The 20,053-nt window shown below is 46.7% G+C and overlaps 1 protein-coding gene across 1 annotated transcript in view; it reads left to right on the forward strand.

Moving 5' to 3' along the window:
- Positions 1 to 20,053, forward strand: part of POLG2 (DNA polymerase gamma 2, accessory subunit) — a 378,043-nt gene that overhangs the window by 48,049 nt on the left and 309,941 nt on the right. Inside the window, exon 2 of the mRNA XM_078654341.1 lies at positions 11,747 to 12,353. Within this exon, the coding sequence (XP_078510467.1) occupies positions 11,855 to 12,353 (499 nt within the window). The 5' untranslated portion in view covers positions 11,747 to 11,854. The remainder of the gene's footprint in view (positions 1 to 11,746; positions 12,354 to 20,053) is intronic.

Genomic DNA, 20,053 nt, shown 5'->3' on the forward strand with positions numbered 1-20,053 from the left:
AAACGTTAAGGAGGCAAATCGAAACGCTCCAAGCAGCCAAAGCCCACATTCAACTTAACCCTTCTACTGCGCCCGCGATTTTGCGGACGGGGCCGCGTCGGCCATTGGCCGACGGCAGCATGGAAGGGGTTAATACAGAATCATATATGGAGGGAAGCCATTCCCCTCTAATGTTCACATGAACAGAGTGAATCCTACTTTCCAGCTGTTTCTGCTCCATAAATTCTAACCTGTGTCTAACTCCTGCCATCAGAGACATCATGTTGTCCTGTGCGAGAAGGTAGTAGAGTCGTACTGTTTTTTTTCTAGCAAACTGTTTCCTAGTATTTACAATGGAAAAAGCAAAATTACCAGTACCAGAATGCAGGAGAGAAAACTACTCACACACAGCGTGTGCATCTTGAGCTCCCATGTGCAACACAATTTGCACTGCTGACGAGGGTACACTGGTTGCACATCCTGGCCATAGTGGTAATTGTGACGGATACCACACCGTGATACGTGAATGTAATACATCTTTTTAGAGTGTAATTTGTATTAAGATGAGAAGCATATCTAAAATACTCATTCTACGCTGATAATTAGTTTATAACAAAATTTGACTTGTGGTTGTAGTGGCCCGGATATTTAAAGTTATCAAACGTCAGGCAGCAGAAGTTCACCAAACCTGTTTATTTCGTTGCATTCTGGTACTTTTAGCTTTACCTAACCAGTAATGTATTCAGGACTACAAGTACCAGAATGCACAGAAAGAATAGGAGGTTGTAATCCTTGCACCTGGCACAGGACCGCTGCTGGCCTCTGCAAACAGATACCCAACCATTCCAGCCCACTTCAGTGAAACGCTGGCGCAGCCTTTCACCACAGAATGCTCCTCATTTCAACATTCCGACAGGCCGAGCTCGAAGACCTATGTAATGGAATGTGATATTTCTATAGTCTCTGCACGCTGCATTTTTCTAAGGATTCCATGAAATGCAATATTTAGTGTGGGGCTGCCGACGACGGGACTCCGCGGTAATGAACATTTCAACAGGTGGGAAACAGTACTAACCCGATGTAGCCCGCCTGTGCACGCCCGTGAGCTGCAAGCGCCGCTGCTGCTTCTCTCCTCCGCTTCCAGCAGCATTGCTGGTTCCGACAGTGAAGGCAGCCACATCAGATTGTCCAATGAAGGCCAAAAGAAGCCCAACCAAGAAAGTTCACCGCCGCGTCTCGGGTGCTGGGCGAGACACCGAAAGGCAAGCGGAACTGCCCGGGACTGCCTGCTTGAGGGCGGGGCCACCAGCACAGACAGGAAGCGGACGGGAGCCTACCCCGCACTCCTGTGAAGAGAAGGGAGCAAGCGTGTGACCCAGCGGGGCTCCCGTGCTAAGGGAGAGCCCCGCCTGCTGCTGAGCCTGGACCGCAGCCGCAAGGAGTCTGGGGAGAGAAGCGGAGGGGGCTCGAGGCACATTGCCGGTGCCTGCCCCCGCCGCCTACCAACCCGTGTAGCCGCCACCACGGCGGGATGAGAGGAGTCCGACAGACCCGGTGAGTGGGGCCCCTGTGTTCGTTTGTGAAGAGGGGGGTGTAGGGGCACATTGCAGGTGCCCGCCCACCCAGTGAGGGAAGCCCCGCGTGTGCCCGGTGAGGGGTGTGGGGTGGGGTGGGGTGGGGTGTGTGTGCGCGTGTGTGTCTGTGTTATCCACTTGCTGGGAATCTGGGACAGGAGATGTGCACGGCGCGTGGGTGAACGTGCGCGCACACATGGTGAAATCACCTGCGCGTGCCCATCCCCTATCCAACATTCCCAGCAAGTGGATAACAAAAGAGGCTTCGCTGGATGCAGCGATTCGCGCTGCTAACACCAGCTCGACCTAAAAAGGGATCTTCAACTGACCCTATAAATTATAGGCCTATTAGCCTTATTGACGTGTCCCAAAAAATATATGCTAGGTTGTTGTTGGGTAGACTCCACGAATGGATGGAGGACCAGGATATTTTAACCCCCCTCCAAGCTGGCTTTAGAAGTAAAACATTGACTATCGACCAGTTGTTCAGGTTACAACTGATACACTGGAAGCACATAGGTTTGGAGGGTGGAAGTTTGTACCTCACGTTCGTGGATCTAAAGTCCGCATTTGACATGGTGGATCGCGATCAGCTGTGGGGCATCTTGTTAGACATGGGGGCCCCCCCGTATTTATGAAAGGGGGTGGTGATGGACGGAGCATCTGAACCAATCAAACACTCACACCCAGTCAAAAGATCTGGGTTTGATCCATCACCTTTCTGTAGCCCACTCTGCCACCCCAGTTCAGACATGGCTATATGCAAATCAGTCTGACCCTGTGCCTCATGGGAACAGTCCAGCCCGAACTGCCAAGCCATGCCTTCCTTGGACCGGAAACAAGCTTCCGAGGACCGGTTTCTGGCATTACAGCCGTCTTCAGCCCGGCTTGCTTGAATCCAGTGGCAAAGTGAGCAAGGGACTGAAGTCTGAGCATACCCTGCCACACTTATGGTGGCCAAAGCGGTACAAAAGGGGGTGGTGATGGACGGAGCATCTGAACCAATCAAACACTCACACCCAGTCAAAAGATCTGATCCATCACCGTTCTTTAGCCCACTCTGCCACCCCAGTTCAGACACGGCTATATGCAAATCAGTCTGACCCTGTGCCTCATGGGAACAGTCCAGCCCGCACTGCCAAGCCATGCCTTCCTTGGACCGGAAACAAGCTTCCGAGGACCGGTTTCTGGCATTACAGCCGTCTTCAGTCCGGCTTGCTTGAATCCAGTGGCAAAGTGAGCAAGGGACTCACGTCTGAGCATACCCTGCCACACTTATGGTGGCCAAAGCGGTACAAAAGGGGGTGGTGATGGACGGAGCATCTGAACCAATCAAACACTCACAGCCAGTCAAAAGAGCTGGGTTTGATCCATCACCGTTCTTTAGCCCACTCTGCCACCCCCTTTTTGCACCCCCGTATTTATGTCACCAGTTTAGGCGCCTCCATGAGGGAACCTTTGCCCAGGTGAGGTTTGGCAAAAATGGGAATTTGACATCTCGCTTTCCCGTTGAGAAGGGGGTGAGGCAGGGATGTGTTCTTGCTCCAACCCTTTTTTCCCCTCTTTCTCAACGGGTTAATCGAAGACCTTCTCGCCGTCAAGGATATTGACCCACCCAAATTGGCGAATCGCAAAATCCCTGCACTGATGTTCGAAGACGACACTCTGCTCCTCTCAAAATCTCCAATGGGGATGCAGCGTGTCCTAGATGAATTTAGTCAATTCTGCAAGAGGAGGAATTTGGTGATTAATATTAAAAAGACCAAATATATGGTCTTTTTTACGCAAATACCACCAATTGCCCACACCCTAAAATGGATGGTAGAACGCTAGAGAGGGTCTCCATCTTCGAATATTTAGGACTTACCCTTAACGACATAATGGGGTGGGATTCACAAATCAACAAGGCTAACTTAAAACTAATCCAGGCCATTGGAGGGATTCTAAAACTCCCAAAAACTTCTGTTTCAAAGGCTATCAGCCCGCCAGTTGAAATTTTTAAAGTACAGGCTAGGGGGTCCACATTATATGGGGCAGAACTGTGGGGCCATCGCTCTGCAAATGCCCTCACAGTAACTGAAAATAAATTTATGAGACAGATCCTAACTCTGCCCAAGAACACTCATCTAGTACCATTGAGAATGGACCTGGGCATCTGCCCTATAGACGATCTAATATCTTCGCGCCCATTGATGTACTGGCGTAGGCTCTGGAGTACCCCGGAATTGGCCCACTATAGGGATGAACTTAAAGCGGTATTGCCCACACTAGGGGCGGGTAGAATCCCCTGGTTGGCTTTTATAAGAGATACTTTTAGAGCTATGAGCAGGGAAGACTTATGGACTGCACCCGAAATAACGTGTCCAGAAATCTCAAAGAAATCTCTAGCTAGCGCCATGAAGGAATCCAATCTGTCGTGTATAGTCCAGACGGTTGACTCCTCCAGTCTAACATATGGGTTCCTTGACTTTAAGTGTCAATATAAGTTTGAGCAGGTTGTAGATACCATACAAACTGTTTTGGCAAAAAAATTGTTCCTCCAATTTAGATATGGGACCCTCCCACTATACCCAAGAACCAACAAGTGGGCAGGTAGCATTGGTCGCCCCTGCCCTGGCTGCTTAGAGGAGGAGGAAAAAGTGATCCATGTGGCTCTATTTTGTCCGGCTTACAAGAGCCCTAGATCTAGGTGGGTGATTCAACTGTGCAGAAACCTGGGCATTAGAAATTATCTAGGAATCTTTAGGATTTTAAAAACGCATACAGACCCGGGATTTTGTTGTTGTGATCTCTAAATTCTTGTTTGCCATGTGGATTAAGCGTAGGGGTCTGCTTGATAACTGTAATGTGAATACATCACATCTGTAGCGCACCTACCTTTTCCGGAACGATTAGGCAAGATATGGCTTTCCCCCTAGGCACTTGTGAATCATATGATTGTTAAATGTCCATTGGTTGCTGGGTGAGGTTGGGCTTCAGTCAAGTTTTTATGACATTTTTATACTGGTTTTATTATTCAGATAAATTATATATATATATATATATATATATATTTTTTAAAACCGTTTTTATTGGCTTTTCAGTGTAACAGTACACATACATTTGTTATTGTACATACAGACTGCATAGTTTGGCATCTTCATTGTTTACAATATATAGTACATTTGGTAATCAGCGAACGGTGGCCGTCAAAACATCTTCAATATATTCATGATATATAAGCCGCCCCTTGACATGTCCCCCCCTTGGTAGATCTCATGTGGTGCGTGTGCGGAAGACCTCGTGAGACCCGTCCCTACAACAGAACAGTGTTTGTTGATACTCATTCTGGTGACCTTGCCTACCCCAGTAGGGCACTTACGTCTGTGCTCTGCGTGGTATGTCCTTGCTCTCCCCTTATGGACTTAATGTCATTTCAGGTACCTCCTGTGGTGCTTCGCAAATGTCACCCCTGTATTCATTCCATTTGCCCCATATAGTGGACCATTTTTTGGGGCATCCTCTGTGTAGAAACACCGCCTTTTCTGCCACCATCGCCGCGTCCATATCATCAACCCAGTGCGCCCTTGAGGGAACATTTCCGGATCCCCATTTTCTAGCTATGTTTCGCTTTGCTAGAGTCATGCCTAGTGTTGCCCAGGTCTGTTGCCCCCGGTTGAGATCTGTGGGTGGCCATATGTTTAGAATACAGCATCGTGGATCAGGTTGTATGTCCACCCCGCTTGCGTTGGACATTTCCGACAGCACCCCAGTCCAGTATGTATGTATCCTGGGGCAGTCCCAGAGTATATGGAAGTACGTGCCTGGGAGTCCACAGCCCCTCAGGCACCCAGACTCCGGGATGTGACCTAGTTTGTGTAGCAGGGTGCGAGAATAATAAATTCGGTGCAGTATTTTCAGTTGTATAAGTTTTAGCCTAGACGGAATGGACGCGTCCCTTGCTGAAGCAAGTGTGTATAGCCAATCCTCGTCTCCTATGTCTCCTAATTCCACTTCCCATTTACTACGTAGGACCACTGTGGGGTCTGGAAGATTGTTTATCAACTTGCGATATGTTAGTGAGATTGCGCTTTTTTCTCAAGATGGTCTGTGAGCAGCCTATCCTCTAGTGGGGAGGAATCAACCAGGGTCGTTCCCGTTGGAATGGCACCTGTCAGGGCGTGCCTGATTTGTGTGTATCTATAACGTTCGGTGTCTGCCATTCCGTATTTTTCTTGCAGGGCTTCGAAAGTGATGATGTCGCCTCTACTCCACAAGTCTCCTACCTTTGAGATACCTATGAGGTCCCACTGTTGAATCCTTTAGTGTTAGCTAGGGTACCAAGGCGGCGTGTGTCCCAGAGTGGGGTGGCCATCGTGAGCACTCCCTCCCAGCCTAAGGCTCTCTGAGCTGTGTGCCACATTTGCATTGTGCGAGCAGTAGGGCCAGTGAGCGTATGACGCCGTTTATTAGTGTAGAGGGCCTTCATCAGTCGGTCTGTGGGGAGTAACGTCCTATCTAAACTATAAGCTGGATCATCGTGTGGGGCGTGCAGCCATTGGTTAACTACCGTTAGTTGTGCAGCCCAGTAATAAAATTTGATGCTCGGTAGCGCAATCCCCCCGTCATACCAGCTACGGATTAATTTAGAGTTTGCTATTCGTACCGGTTTCCCATCCCACAGCAATGTAGATATTTCTGCATCTATTGCCTTAAAGTAAGTAAGCGGGACTTGGAATGGGGTGTTTTGTAGTGCGTAAAGGAACCGTGGAAGCGAGAGCATTTTAAAGAGTGCCGCTTTCCCTAGGAGTGTCAACGGGAGGGATCGCCAGTGCACTACATCCGATTTGAGCTTCTGCAGAGGCTTCTGCAGGTTCTCTTCCATGAAGACGGATGCCTGTGGAGTTACATAGATTCCAAGATATTTAAAACCCCTGGACACTATTTGTAGTGGACAGTCAGGGGGGAGCATGGGCAGTGGACCGTGTAGTATATATAAGAGGGATTTCGTCCAGTTTATGGTATAACCGGAGACTGCCCCGTAGCTCTGGAGGATATCTAACAGGGCTGCTATTGATGTTGCCGGGGACGTAAGGTATATTAGTACGTCATCGGCGTATAGGGATATACGATCTTCTCCTCCCGTTTCCCAGGTGATCCCTCGGACCACAGGGTGTGTTCTTATTATCACCGCCAGCGGTTCTAAAATGAGGGCGAACAAAAGGGGGGATAGGGGGCACCCCTGTCTTGTACCGCGGCCTAAAGAAAACGTACGGGACGTATGGCCGTTGGCTACCACTTGTGCAAGGGGCGCCGTGTAAAGCAGTTTGATCCAACCACAAAATTTGGGGCCAAAGCCCATCTTCCTGAGCACTGCAAAAAGGAATGGCCACTCTACAAGGTCGAACGCCATGGTTGCATCCAGGGAGAGGATGGCTGCCTCCTCTTTGAGGTCAGGGATGCGGTGGAGTACCCCATTCAGTCGTCTCAGATTAAGCGATGTGTTTCGCCCGGGCATAAAGCCCGACTGATCCGGGTGTATTAAAGTTGTGAGGTACGGTTGTAGTCGCAGTGCTAGCAGTTTAGCTAATATTTTCGCGTCCGCGTTCATTAGGGAGATCGGACGATATGAGGACGTCCGGTCGGGTGGTTTGCCAGGCTTGTGAATTGCGACTATGGTGGCCAGTCTTTGATCGGCCGATAACGTATCCTTCGATAAGCAGTCGTTATACATGGAGAGCATATTAGGGATGAGCTGTCGTGCCATAGCTTTATATAATTCCACCGGGAGACCGTTCGGTCCCATTGCTTTGCCCGTGTGTAATGCTGCCAATGCCTTTCCCAATTCCTCCGCTGTGAGGTCTCGTTCTAAGTCCTGTGCTTCATCTTGTGAAATAGCGGTGAGTGGTACGTTGTGTAGGAAGTTTGCGCACTCTTCTTCTGCCACATTACTCCGTGTAGTGTATATGTTTTCGTAGTGAGAGGCTAGTTCCTCCACTATTTGTTGGGGCGAGGAAGTATGCGTACCATCAGGTAGGGTTAACTGGGCTATCCACCTGTCTGCCCTTTCCCTCCTTTCAAGCCACGCCAGCATTTTCCCGGTTTTGTCCCCCAGTTCGTAGATCCTGTGTAATGTGTCTGTGTATCTAGCCCTGGCCATTTCCTCCGCATAGGTTCTGTATTCGTTCGATGCCATAGTGAGTGTGTGTGCCGTATCATCCGTTGGGTTTGCTGCATGTGTTATTTCTGCTGTCAAGACTGCGGCTTCTAGCGCTTCTATTGTCTCCCGTTGGTCTTTCTTGTGTCTAGTAATGGTGGAGATGGCCTGCCCCCTAATGACCGTCTTAAATGCCTCCCAGAGGATCGAGGGAGAGTCGACTGATGATAGGTTTTCCTCAAAGTAGTGTGTGGTTGCAGTGTCTAAAGCCTTGAAAATGTTGTGGTGTTTTAAATAGCCCGGGTAAATCGGGTATATTCTCTGCCGCCTCGTGGGGTGTGCAGTGTAGGTGAGTAGAACTGGCGAGTGGTCCGATATACCTCTCGGTAAATGTTCTATTGCCGTAATTTGTTCTGGCGGTGTCGCTAGTATTAGTATGTGGTCTATTCGGGAGAGGCTGTTATGGGCTCCTGAGTGAAAGGTGTAATGTCGGTCATTGGGGTGTTTTAATCGCCACATGTCCACCAGTCCTATCGCTTCCTGAAAGTCTCTAAAAATTTGATTGGGTTTCGTCGGGGGGCGCGGGGGCTGGCGGTCTATCGCCGTGTCGAGTACTGCGTTAAAGTCCCCTCCCATGATCAGGTCCCCTTCCGGGAGCTCGAGTAGAAATTTCCCCAAGTCATGGAAGGCACTCTGGTGAAGTGTAGGGGGAATGTATACTGATAGTATATTAAAGTTTCGTCCCTCCCACTGGCATGTGACTGCTGTAAAGCGTCCATGATTATCCGCCCACGTCTTTTTAATTATCAGTGGAGCACTCTTGTTAATTAGGATACCAACCCCTCGGGATCCGGAGGAGAAATCAGAATGTGTGATCATTTTAAACCCCCATCGGTTTAGCGCCTTAGTCGCCATGCCTGTCAGGTGTGTCTCTTGTAATAGGGCTATTGATGGCGATTTACGTTTAAGGTATTGTAGGACGAGCCCTCTTTTAATTTTGTGACCTAACCCATTCACATTCCAGGAAATGATCGTCAGTGGTGGGGATACCAGTTTATTCCTTGGGGGATCAGGTCCCGGTGTTTTTCTTCCCATCATAGTGTGTTCCGTGCGGGTGTAATTGAGGAGTTGACTTCCGAGTTCGTGGTGGGGCGGTAGGCCATTCACCATCCGGTGCTGACTGTTGGCCCTTCAGAGTTCGTTCCATCAGGTGGGTGCTGTACAATGTCGAGGCAGCAAGTGTCTCTCCTGAGCGAGCCATGTTTGAGAGGAAGTGTTGTGGTGTATACAGAAGTGCCTGAATGCATGTTGCATGTGTACATGAGTGATAGTTAAAGCCAGTAACTAAGAACAAAAAACAAGTTACGTTTGGAATGTAGAAACCCTTTTCCCCCCTCCCTGCCTCCCTGCACGGTGGATAAAGAACCCTCCACCTCCCCAACTGAGCAGAGTGCTTAAAGTCCCAACTCATAGGAATGTTCATGGGGGTGAGACTTCTGTGTCCATTGTCGAGCCCCTACTCCAATGATACCATGCAGTGTCTGTCCAGGTTAGAAAGTCTTACCTGCATGGGCCCAGGTTACCACGATCAGTATCTTACCATGGCTGGCTACCTGCTACAGGGGATAAATGTTCTTTCAACTGGTTGCCCTTCAGCTTCTTCGCCACCCCAACAGGGAGTGAGTTCAGGTGTTCTAGTTCAAGAGGATAGGAGCACCTGTCCAGCAGCGGGAGGAGCCCGACCAATCTGTCCTGCGTCGCCTCCTGGTTATTCTGTCTCTTCGGTTATCCGTGGGCTTCCATTGCTGTTCCCGCGGTGCGGGCCACGATTTCTGGGTCCTTTGGCGGGTCGCCATCCCTCTAGCCAGTCCTGGGCCTCCTGTGGCGATTCAAAGAACCACGTCTTCCCTTCTGATTCGACGCGTAGTTTTGCCGGGAAAAGCATAGAGTATTTGAGTTCACGTGCTCTAAGCTCCTTCTTGACATCCGTGAAGCCTCTCCGCTGTTGAGCCACCGCTGCCGTGTAGTCCGGGTAGAAGTTAATTTCCCTGTTGTCGATCCTAATCGGTGGGCGTGTGCGTGCTGCTTGTAAAATGGCGTCGCGATCTCTAAAGTTGAAGATCCTTATCAGGACGGGACGGGGTGCTGCCCCCAGTTTGGCCTTCCCTCCGGGCACACGGTGGGCTCGTTCGACCGAGAAAAAGTTCGACAAACCTTTGGGTTGGAGTCGATTTTGGATTAAATCTTCAATGTAGAGGTCCAGGCAGGGCCGCCTTCCGTCTCCGGCAAACCCACCAGACGCACGTTGTTGCGCCTGGAGCGGCCTTCCTGGTCGTCCAGTTTGGATTTCAGTGTGGCGTTGTCCTCTTCCAGGCGCAGGACTCTCCGTTGAAGCTCCGACGTGTCTTTTGCCAGCCCGGTGGTCGTTTTCTCCACTGTTACTAGTCGTTCCGACATTTTCGCGAAGTCTGCCCGTATTAAGGAGACATCAGTCGATATAGTGCCCATCGACGACTGCATCATCTTTAGCGTCGCCATAACATCTTGCAATGTGATCTTCTCAGTGTCATTTTGCGTTCCCATATGCTGGGGCGGCATGCGCTGTGGGTCTCCTCTTGCGTTGTCAGGCGGATCCTTGTGGTACGCAAATTTGTCTAGTTTGGGGGCCTGCTGTCCTCTGGTTCCCCTGCCACTCATTGTGGATAGCGCTGGATATAATCAGCTGAGGAGGAGGGAGGGATGTGCAGCGAATATGATGTTTCCTCGCCGAATCAATGGGCTCCGATGTTGGTGCAGCCCCAGGTATCTGCTGTCTATATGCCTGTGTTCCGCGCGCCCTGTCTAAGATGGCGGCGTACGGCGGTTGTAAATAGCAAATCTGCCCCCTACACAGTGTGTCAGTGGTCTTTGCAGTGGTGCAGTGCGCTTGAGCCCAAATCCGGCGATGTCTACTGGGCCTCCGCTGTGCAGTATTAGCCGATTGTGCTGGCAGGCTGTAGAGTGTATCTCCCAGGGTGCGGGGCTGTCCGGCGGCCGCTCTCGTGCCTTCCCGCCCCGAATTCGGGCGTCTCCTGCCACAGGTCAGGTCCGCGATATAGTCACCCCAGAGTCTGCTACGTGGCTGTGTGCTGGTGCGGGTGTGCGCGCCTGTGCTGCTCCGGCTGCGGCTCGAGCTATCACGCCGTCCGACGTACCTTCCTGCAGCCCGGTGTCCGCCCCCTTCTCCGGCTATTAGTCTTGTCGGCGCAGCCTCCTAGGCGAGTCCCCGGCCTTTGGCGCCCAAGCAGGCCCCGAATGTCAGCACGGCGTATCTCGGTGTGGGCGCGTCGTACAGGAAAACTGGAAAGCTCCGTGTGCACCGGAGCTCGAGGAGTGTCCGATGTCTTGATTTTGCTGCCGCTATCAATCGGATTAGTGTACGGATCGTAGTGGAGAGGGCTCGTTGGTCACAGAGCTCCGCTACTCTGCTGCCATCTTGGTTGGCAGCTAGCCACGCCCCCCTAAATTATATTTTTAAGATATTTATAGTAATCACATTTCCCACTTTGGTGCATATTTATTGGCCAACGTTCCTAAAAGTGAACTCATAATTGTTTGTGTAATTTGTATTTTTGAACTTTCACATTGACCACCTTCTCGCTTTTTTAACTGATTGATAAAAACTGTACTTTTAAATGTTCTTTTATGGCTGTAATAGCCGCAATAAAGTTTCAAAGAAGAAGAATTTATATTTTTATTAAAGCAATTGCCACGTTCTGTAGATCTAAAAACTGCGGATTAACAGCAGTGTGCGAATGATTCACAACAAAGACGTTCAAGTTCTGCTATCTGATGTTGCTATTTATACCAAAACGTACTTCACAAATCAAATACACAAGTACCGAGCTATTGTATTCAAAATTACGCTAGAATAATGACTGGAAACTAAAAATCCTTCCAACATACTAAGCAAAAGCATAAGTGCCATTATAATCTCAGAATTAGCATGGGCGTTTTGATTCCAGTGCTTTCTCAAAGTCACTATTCATTGTCTTGTTTTCTTTGTTTTTTTTTTCAGATTTGATCTGGATTCTTTATGGAAAATGGCAAAACTGGCTATAATCCGAACAGAACGACTCAGATGATTTTTGTCATTTTTAATATTGAATTTAGCCTGAAATGAATAATGTTGATCAGAAAATGTTTGAAATTACCATGCTGGATTTTTCAAAGACAGATTCTAAAGACAGAATTGTGGAATCTTGATGATTTACTTTGCTTGAAACTGAGAAATTATACAGTGTCTGTCAATGGAGACTGTGGAACAAGCGAGGTGTTGTTCGACCTGTGCCAACGCAGACACTTTTTTACAACAGGGCAAATTACAAAGGGAACACTATTGAATGGCTGTCATGGCCTTGGGCCTCTCGGAGTTGAATTAAAGAAGAATCTAATATCTGAATGGTGGAACTCTGTAGTGGCATTCAGGGAGCAGGTATTTGCAATTAATAGCCGGCATCATATATCAAGAGTTGTACATCCAGGCGAAAGGGCTACGATGTCGGTTTCATGTGATGCGCTGAGACATAATCTTCAAAACAATGAGCTGGCTAAAGAGGATCATCCTTTATTACTTGAAACACGAACAAAGACTTCTGAAATGCTGCGCGGAAGCCTTTTGCACGGTAATCACTACTTCAGCTTTACTGACAAAAATGTAAAAGTTTGTCAACAATGCACTTAACTGTGTTAGAGTTTATTTTACATCTGGGCTAACTAGCTATTGTTCCTTTCAGATGGGTGGTGACCAGATGTTGTATTTTATGGAGATCATTGTTGGTTTATGCAATCTAAGAAACCGAGCTTGTTGAGTGGACCTTATGAAAGTAACTTTCTGGACACACAATGATTTGGTTGTTTGTTCATATAAAGCACACACTAGTCTTTTCATTGTAAGAGGACTTTATGCACATGGGATCTTTATCATTTTTATCTGCACTGACATGCCACATCAGCAGTTGAAAGTCGCACACAGAGAACAGTGTGGGAGAATGTGACGTGATGCATGCTTAAGCAGTATCTGGTCTGGATTCTCACTTGTATGCATGTGTGTATGAACTCTTGTATGACCTAATGTGTCAATCGTACAATCTGTAACACATGGATCATTTGAAAAATTTTATATTCTTTATTAAAGAAGTGTTGCAGTACTGCATAGGTTTTGCCAGAAAACACTCGAAAAGGAGTAGCAAGAGACAAGCCAAGTTAGCAGATCAAAATGTACTGTTTATTGACAGGCATCAGGTCTCCTTCCTTGATGAGTCCAGGACATAGGATGCAATGTTGAAACTGTAGGTTAGATGAAGCATTCTTAAAATATAGCTCTCCCTTGATAGCATTTTTCTTGCATATTTAAAACGTTGCTATTGTACTCCATGCTAGATCAAGAATTTTTGATGAAAATAGATGGCTTTTTATCCTGATGAGATTTAGACCAATTTTGTTGTGAATTGGTTTTATCTGTTATCATGTTTCGGGCCAAGAATTCCTCATATGTTGAAGAACAAATATTTTTTGGTATGAAGTTGTAGGAAGGCACATGTGAAATGCTACCTTTCAGCTTATGAATTAGTGTGATGAGATATAATTCTAATTTTAAAAGGGTTGGATCAGTATCCAATAGACTTTGATTAAGAGGTGCTAATAGCATGGAAGAGATCCACTCCACCCCCTTTACAGGGAGCCAGTTTACAGTCCTGCAGGCACAGTTTTAATTTTAATGTCTGCCACTTTAGCCCCTCTATGTGCACACTATTGATTACAGACAGGGAAGTATGCTTCACCCTTTCTACCATTTTAAGAAGGTGCACTTTACATTGCATCATGTGTAGAGTATATTGCTGCAAACACTGTGTAAATAAAGGCTGTCTTGTAGTTAATGTTACGACAGTTTGATTGGTTAGTTTGCCACTGTGAATTAAGTAGCTTTCCTCAAATAGTGACTTTCCAAATTGGTTGCAGTATCAGCTTTTCAAGAGAAAGTAAGATTGACCTGACAAGGTTTTTGTAGTTGGTGCAAATATTAACTTAAAATCATATGTATACTAGAACCAAAAACATTTTTATTTACAATTAAACTAGTGAAACCTGAAGCCCAGATCAGAATCAGGTGGCAAGAGTTGGTGGAGAGAAAGCCAGACTTGGTGTACATATGGTTATTTAGAGCTGTGTGTGGGATTAGTCTCAATTTTTACTTCAAGTTAGAATTCTGTTTATTTCAACTGTGTTTTTGAATGAACTTGTTGGCTTGTTACACATATGTGCCAGAGAGTGTTTGGTGTCAATTGTGGAAGGAAAAACATTAATTCTAAACTCAAAACTAAAATGCTGCGATAGATTGTTGTTTTGTTTTATCAACCAATGAAGGATACTTGCAATTCAAATGGCCACTTGGTTCTAAACATCCAAAGTATTTCTCAAATTAAATGATTAGAATTTCTCAAAAGGGTCTAAAAACTGATAATTTGAATAAGAGGTTGTTCTAATTCAGCCCATGGCCAATGGGTGTGTTAAATCAAATTATACCAATTAGCTTGCCAATTTGATTCAGACTGTGTGACTAGGGAGAAGACAAACATCAGCTTCATATAATTAATTATATTGGGATGAGTTATCCTTACATCTGCTCCAATCTAGAGGACCGGATAACTCATCCCAATATAATTATTAGTTTCCTCGGTCCCCCTTTTCTGATAATGATAATCCACTGTAACATATTAACTATGGCAATCTATGTATATTCTGTGTGATCTCAGTGTGTATGGTCTTGTGTGATAGAGGTAAGATTGTTGTGCGTCTGCGAGAGTTGTGCTAATATTTAATGTTTGACAGTAATAATTTTTCAATCTTACATGTGTCTTTTTATAAAATACCAAACAATGGAATAATATCATTAGATAAATAAATACGTTGTGCGCTTTCTTAAACAAATAGTTTGTTCTTGTGTGTCACCATTGTGTTTTCTCTTTAATCATGACATAAAAAGTTGTCCTTTTGTGAAGTTGCCCTAGCATTTTTTACATTATTGTATTTTCCCTGTCTAGGTGTACTTCGTACTCGTTTTAGGGGTCCCCTTTCTTAGCATTAATTACAACACAGAACTTCATGTAGGGTCTTCCTTCATGCACTTTGTCTCAAAATCTTTTTTTCAATGTGCAATTAAGTCTGACCACACCCCAATGATTGGGTTTCAACCGTGCCAAGATTATACGCTAGCAGACGCCGGTCTTGGACCCCCACAATGTCTGTTTTTGGTGCCTCTACACTATACTTGATTCCAAGTCCTGCAATAAATTATTGCTGAAGCATCCAAAGGTCCTTAAGGAGCAGGAGGTCAAGCTCTACATAGCTTAGTAAAAGAGGTGGGTGTTGGTCCCACTCCAAGTTGTGAGGTCGTTCCTGTTCATTGTCTTCTTACAACTTCTAGATGAAGCTGAACTAGAAGTCAGAAAGAAAACCTTGAGGTTCAAGTGCAACTCTGACCTCCCTGATGTTCCCCCTTCAGAAAGATGTTTTATAGTTAACACTCAGGGGGGCCGACTTGCCTTGTTCCGATTCTCGAACTGAATTGACCTGAGTTTCGAAGGCTATTTTCAACTCCACAGCAGATTAAAGCATTAAATGAGATCATCCTGCAGCCCTTTAAGACTGTTCCAGATACTTCTGGTGTGCATCAGGCCTCATTCATCCATCAAGGCCTCCAGTCTGACTTCTACCAGCAGGTCCGCACCTGAAGCAAGCTGACCCAGGGCTTCCTGCTTCAGCTCCCTAGCCGCAGACTACACCGATTGTTCATGTATAGGCTTCCACTGGCTCCAGATGTGAAGGATTTTGGACTAGACCCCAAATCCGATTGTATATTTGAAAATAGTTTTGTCTAGGGCACGTCCCATTCCACACTGTGCCATCACCAAGGTACAACCCCAGATTGAGGATGAATCTTCTTCTACTCCCTTGCTTCGGGGGCAGTACTTCAGGAGGATGAGGCCCTTTTTGCCTGTGATTCTTATGCTCATCAAGGTCTTGACGATGAGAAGACAGACCAGTTGTCCCCCCTCATTATTCTGGTGCTGGTTTGTATTTTAATCTCCAAAAAGCCAGTGCCTTAGATTCGTCACCAGAGACAGAATCGAATCCCCCTTTGGGCCCACGAAAGAGGAAAGTCCAACTTTGCAGCTATAGTTCACAAAGCCACGAGGTGTTAGATTTAAAGTTGCATACAGTGGGCACAAAAGCTAACCTTTTAACTGATATTTTGCAGCCTGGAGTATTGACTTTGAAGACCTTTCTGCCTTTTAATAAAGTCCTGACGTAATCCCTCATGGCGGTTTGGTCTGAGTCTTCCTTACACCAGCCAGAGAGGTGCCCTAATGCATAATGACACGGACTAACGGCAGATGACCCAACTTTCTTTTGTATTTCCATTCTTTATTGGGGTTTCCTCAGATGTAAGAGCCATAAAAACAAGAAACGTACATGCATGTGATCAGTCAGACACAATTGGCCTCAGCCGTTTTAACATAGATGCCAGTCCAGTTTAGCCTAAGCCATTTATACTCCTGTTCCTGCATTTTATCATGTTATCATGTTGTTCCACCATAAGAATTAGCCAGGGAGTATGTAAAGAGTAAACAATTTACAGTAAAACTAAATAGAAGAAAGCAATCTAGAAAGAAACCCAGAGGGAGATAAGGAACAAATTTGATCAATCCTTTCCACATTTTTCAGAATACACTGTTGCTGTCCAAGTTCACTTAAGTCATCAAACCTTGTGTCTCTGCCCAATGGCGTTCTTAGTGTTATGTGCGGCCCTTAATTGGCACACAACCCCCCAGACACCTTCTAATTAATCTTTTTGATAATTTACTTGGTTGATGATTTTTTCGAATAATGCCATGTTATATGTGTCCGGGAACCATGTGCCTAGTGAGGGAATTTTGTCTATCTTCCATAGCCTCAATATAGCCAATTTGATCACTGCTAAGAATGTTTTGAACCATCTGCGTTGTTGCTATGTTTTCTCTGGTAACTTTGATGCTTCATGCAGCATTACCATTTCCATAAACCGATGATCTGACCTCCCCAATGTCATTTAGGAATGCCCAAACGTTGGCTCAGTAACGTAGGCACAATATATTAATGTTGGGTTTATTACATCTCCAATAAAATGCTTTTGGGCTGTGACCTTCTTTCTGTAATTTTAGTGCTGACCAATGCCAAAAATGTAAAATCTTAAAGTATCCAACCTTAAATCTGATCTCCCTTAAATTTTTATTGTGCATGGCTAGATGATCCTTTCAGTTTCCCTCTGTGTAATCTAAATGTAAGGCTGTGCCAATCGTTCTCTGAGGTCTGCTGATGTCGATTTGGAAAGAATGTGACTACATAGTATTCTATATACACCAATACCAGCCCTTTGTATAGTCCCATGTGTGAAAGTATTTAAGAAATGTTGATGTATTTGTTACTATGGATTGTGAGTTGAGCGCGGTTTTCAGATAATGTATCAACTGGTAATAAAACCAGAATTGTAGATAATATTCTTCACATTTTTTTTTTGTTGCAGAGTTTTATATAGCGCGAACTGGACCCGAACCGAATCGGGTATCGGAGCGCTTTACATAGCACCTGTTACGTTACATGAGGACACACATTCATTTTAAGCACGGAGAGATTAAGTGATTTGCCCAGAATCACAGAAGGTTTTGGCGTCGTTACCGAGACTCTAACCCAGATCCCCAGGTCCGAGGTCGAGCGCCCTAGCCGTTAATATTTCTGCAAATGTTTTAAACCGCTCCTCTTTAATAAACTGGTTTATTTGGTCTATGTCCCTGTTCTCCCTTACTTTCCATGCTAATTTTAATTTATCAATGAAAACTTCTCTGTTGTCCTAGAGAGATGCTCCCTCATTTAGTCTACTGTTAACACTCCGCTTCCTATGCACCCCGTGCAATGCACATCAGAGTGAATGAGTGGCAAGGTTGATGTGCTCAGCAACTTTTGGGCAGTTAGTGTATAATATTCCTATTCCTCCCCTCTTATGGAGTGTGGCCTGTCTCTGTGTACCCAACTTGGACATCCTGATGTGTTGCATTAAGTATCTGAGCTGAGCAGGATGATGAGCCAACCAGTAAGCTCCATATTTGTTGCAAGTTTCTACCTCATTTTGGTGCTACCCCTGATAAATAATTCCATTTCTCTGTTTCGTGAAATCAATAAATCAATTGCCAATTTGAACCGGATCATAGCGAATAGATTGTTAAAATGTTGTGCTGCTTTTATTTTAATCACCTGCACTTTCTGTAATAAAGAGAGTTTTTATTTGGACTATTTAGACCCCAGCCATAAGCGGGTGTATTTTATCTCTCACAATGTTCTCTTAACTTCTGTTTACCAGTATTCACAAGTATTTCAGTCTTTCCTATTTCCACCTTAATTGGGAAGCCCCTAACCATGCCATTGTGGTGCTCTTAGTCCCCGGCAGTGCCTTGCTTTCGTCCCAATGTATATGACAGCCCAATAACCTGGTGTTAGAAATGGGATTTCGGGTTGGCTAAGGTTTGCACCGAAGCCAGGCCGAAACCGCCACTCTAGTCAGAAGAAGGGAGTTACACTCCTAAAATAACCCCTGCTCACCCCCTTGGTAGCTTGGCACGAGCAGTCAGGCTTATCTTAGAGGCAGTGTGTAAAGCATTTGCACATAACCGACAGTAATACAGTGTAAGCACTACAAACGTACACTCAAACAAGACCAATTACGATAAGAATCCACAGTACAGTACTTTTAAAATAGTTACGTTGCAAGATGTCTTGAAAACACAGTTCTTTGATGTCGATAGCTCTGTCCGGGCTATCACGGTGTCGTCACAAGCAAGTCCAAACAGTTCTGATTGGCTGCGGTATCGCGGGTCAGCTGCGGTGTCGGCAAGACCCGCCAACAGTCCCTTTCAGAGATGCAGGTCGTCGATGACCTCTCGTTGTCACGCCCGTTGCAGGTCGATCTCCACTCTGATGGAATCAGGAGCGCGGCATTGGCAGGCGTCAGGTGCTGCGGTGCAAAGTGCATCGGTGCAAAGTGCGGTGCCCTCAGGTCGCGGTGCGAACAGCGGCTCGGTGGCGGTGTCAGATGGCGTCGTCGGTGAGACCAGGGTCGCGGTGTGAGATGAAGGCGGTGCTCGTCACGGTGCTGGCAGGTCGCGGTGTAGCAGCGGCGTCGCTGTCGCTAAAGCGCTGTCGTCGGCTGACAACTGGAGTCGATGATACCGGCGTTGGTAGGCCAAGACTGCGGTGCGGAATGAGGGTGGTGTGTCGTATAGCTTTACAAACGGTGCCCCCGAACCACGGTGCAAGCAGTGGCGTAGAGTCCGGCATGGAGCGGCGTCGTCAGGCATACCAAGGCGTCGTCGTGAAGCGAGGCGGTGCGGAGTGCGGTGCCCACAGGTCGCGGTGCGAGCAGCGGCTCGGTGGCGGCGTCAGCAGGCGTCGTCGGTGAGACAAGGGTCGCGTTGCGGGGGTGCTCTCTGCGGTGCCTTCAGGACACGGTGTCGGCAGCGGCGTCATAGACGGCATCGGGCTTGAAGTCTTTGATGTTCCTGAGACTTCGTGAACAGGGGCAAGCTCTACCTCAAGCCCTTGGAGATACTCAGCACAAGTAGAGAATGTTCAGTCCAGTCCTTTCGCTGTCCAAGGCAGAAGCAGCAACTGCAGGCCAACCCAACAAAGCAACAACATAGCAAAGGGGCAGTACTCCTCCTGGTAGCTCTTTCAGCTCTTCTTCTTGGCAGGTTCCTTGATTCAAGCGAGTTCTAAAGTCTTGGGGTCTGGGCCCTAATATTTATATCAGCAATTCCTTTGTCCTCTGAAGGCAGAGGGGCCTGGACCTAGTTTAAACCAGTTCGGGGTGCATTCTGCCAGGGTGCACCTTCTTTCTTTGTCAGTGTAGGCCAGGGTCCTTAGACGCACCACAGGAGGTGGAGCCAGCATTGTTGAAGGTGAGCTTAGCCCTATTCAGACCTAGGCGCTACTCTTCCCACCCATCTAGGTGTAGATGTGCCTATTCAGCCCGGCTAAATCACCCTGTCTCCCCCCAGCTCCTGTCACTGACAAACCAGACGGACAATACACAGGCTAGCAGAGGCAGGCTGGATGGTTAGGTCAGAAAATATCTATTTTCTAAAAGCTTTATTTTCAAACACAGAATGTTAAAACCAACTTCACTAAAAGATGTATTTTATCATTCTGTGTTGAGGCATACTAAACTCAAGTTTCTATCATGTTCTCTGAGTCAGTGAGGATCATAGTATGTAATGACCGAACTGCCCATTCC

The sequence above is a fragment of the Lissotriton helveticus genome, chromosome 7 (assembly GCF_964261635.1).
Source record: "Lissotriton helveticus chromosome 7, aLisHel1.1, whole genome shotgun sequence".
NCBI classification, from domain to species: Eukaryota; Metazoa; Chordata; class Amphibia; order Caudata; family Salamandridae; genus Lissotriton; species Lissotriton helveticus.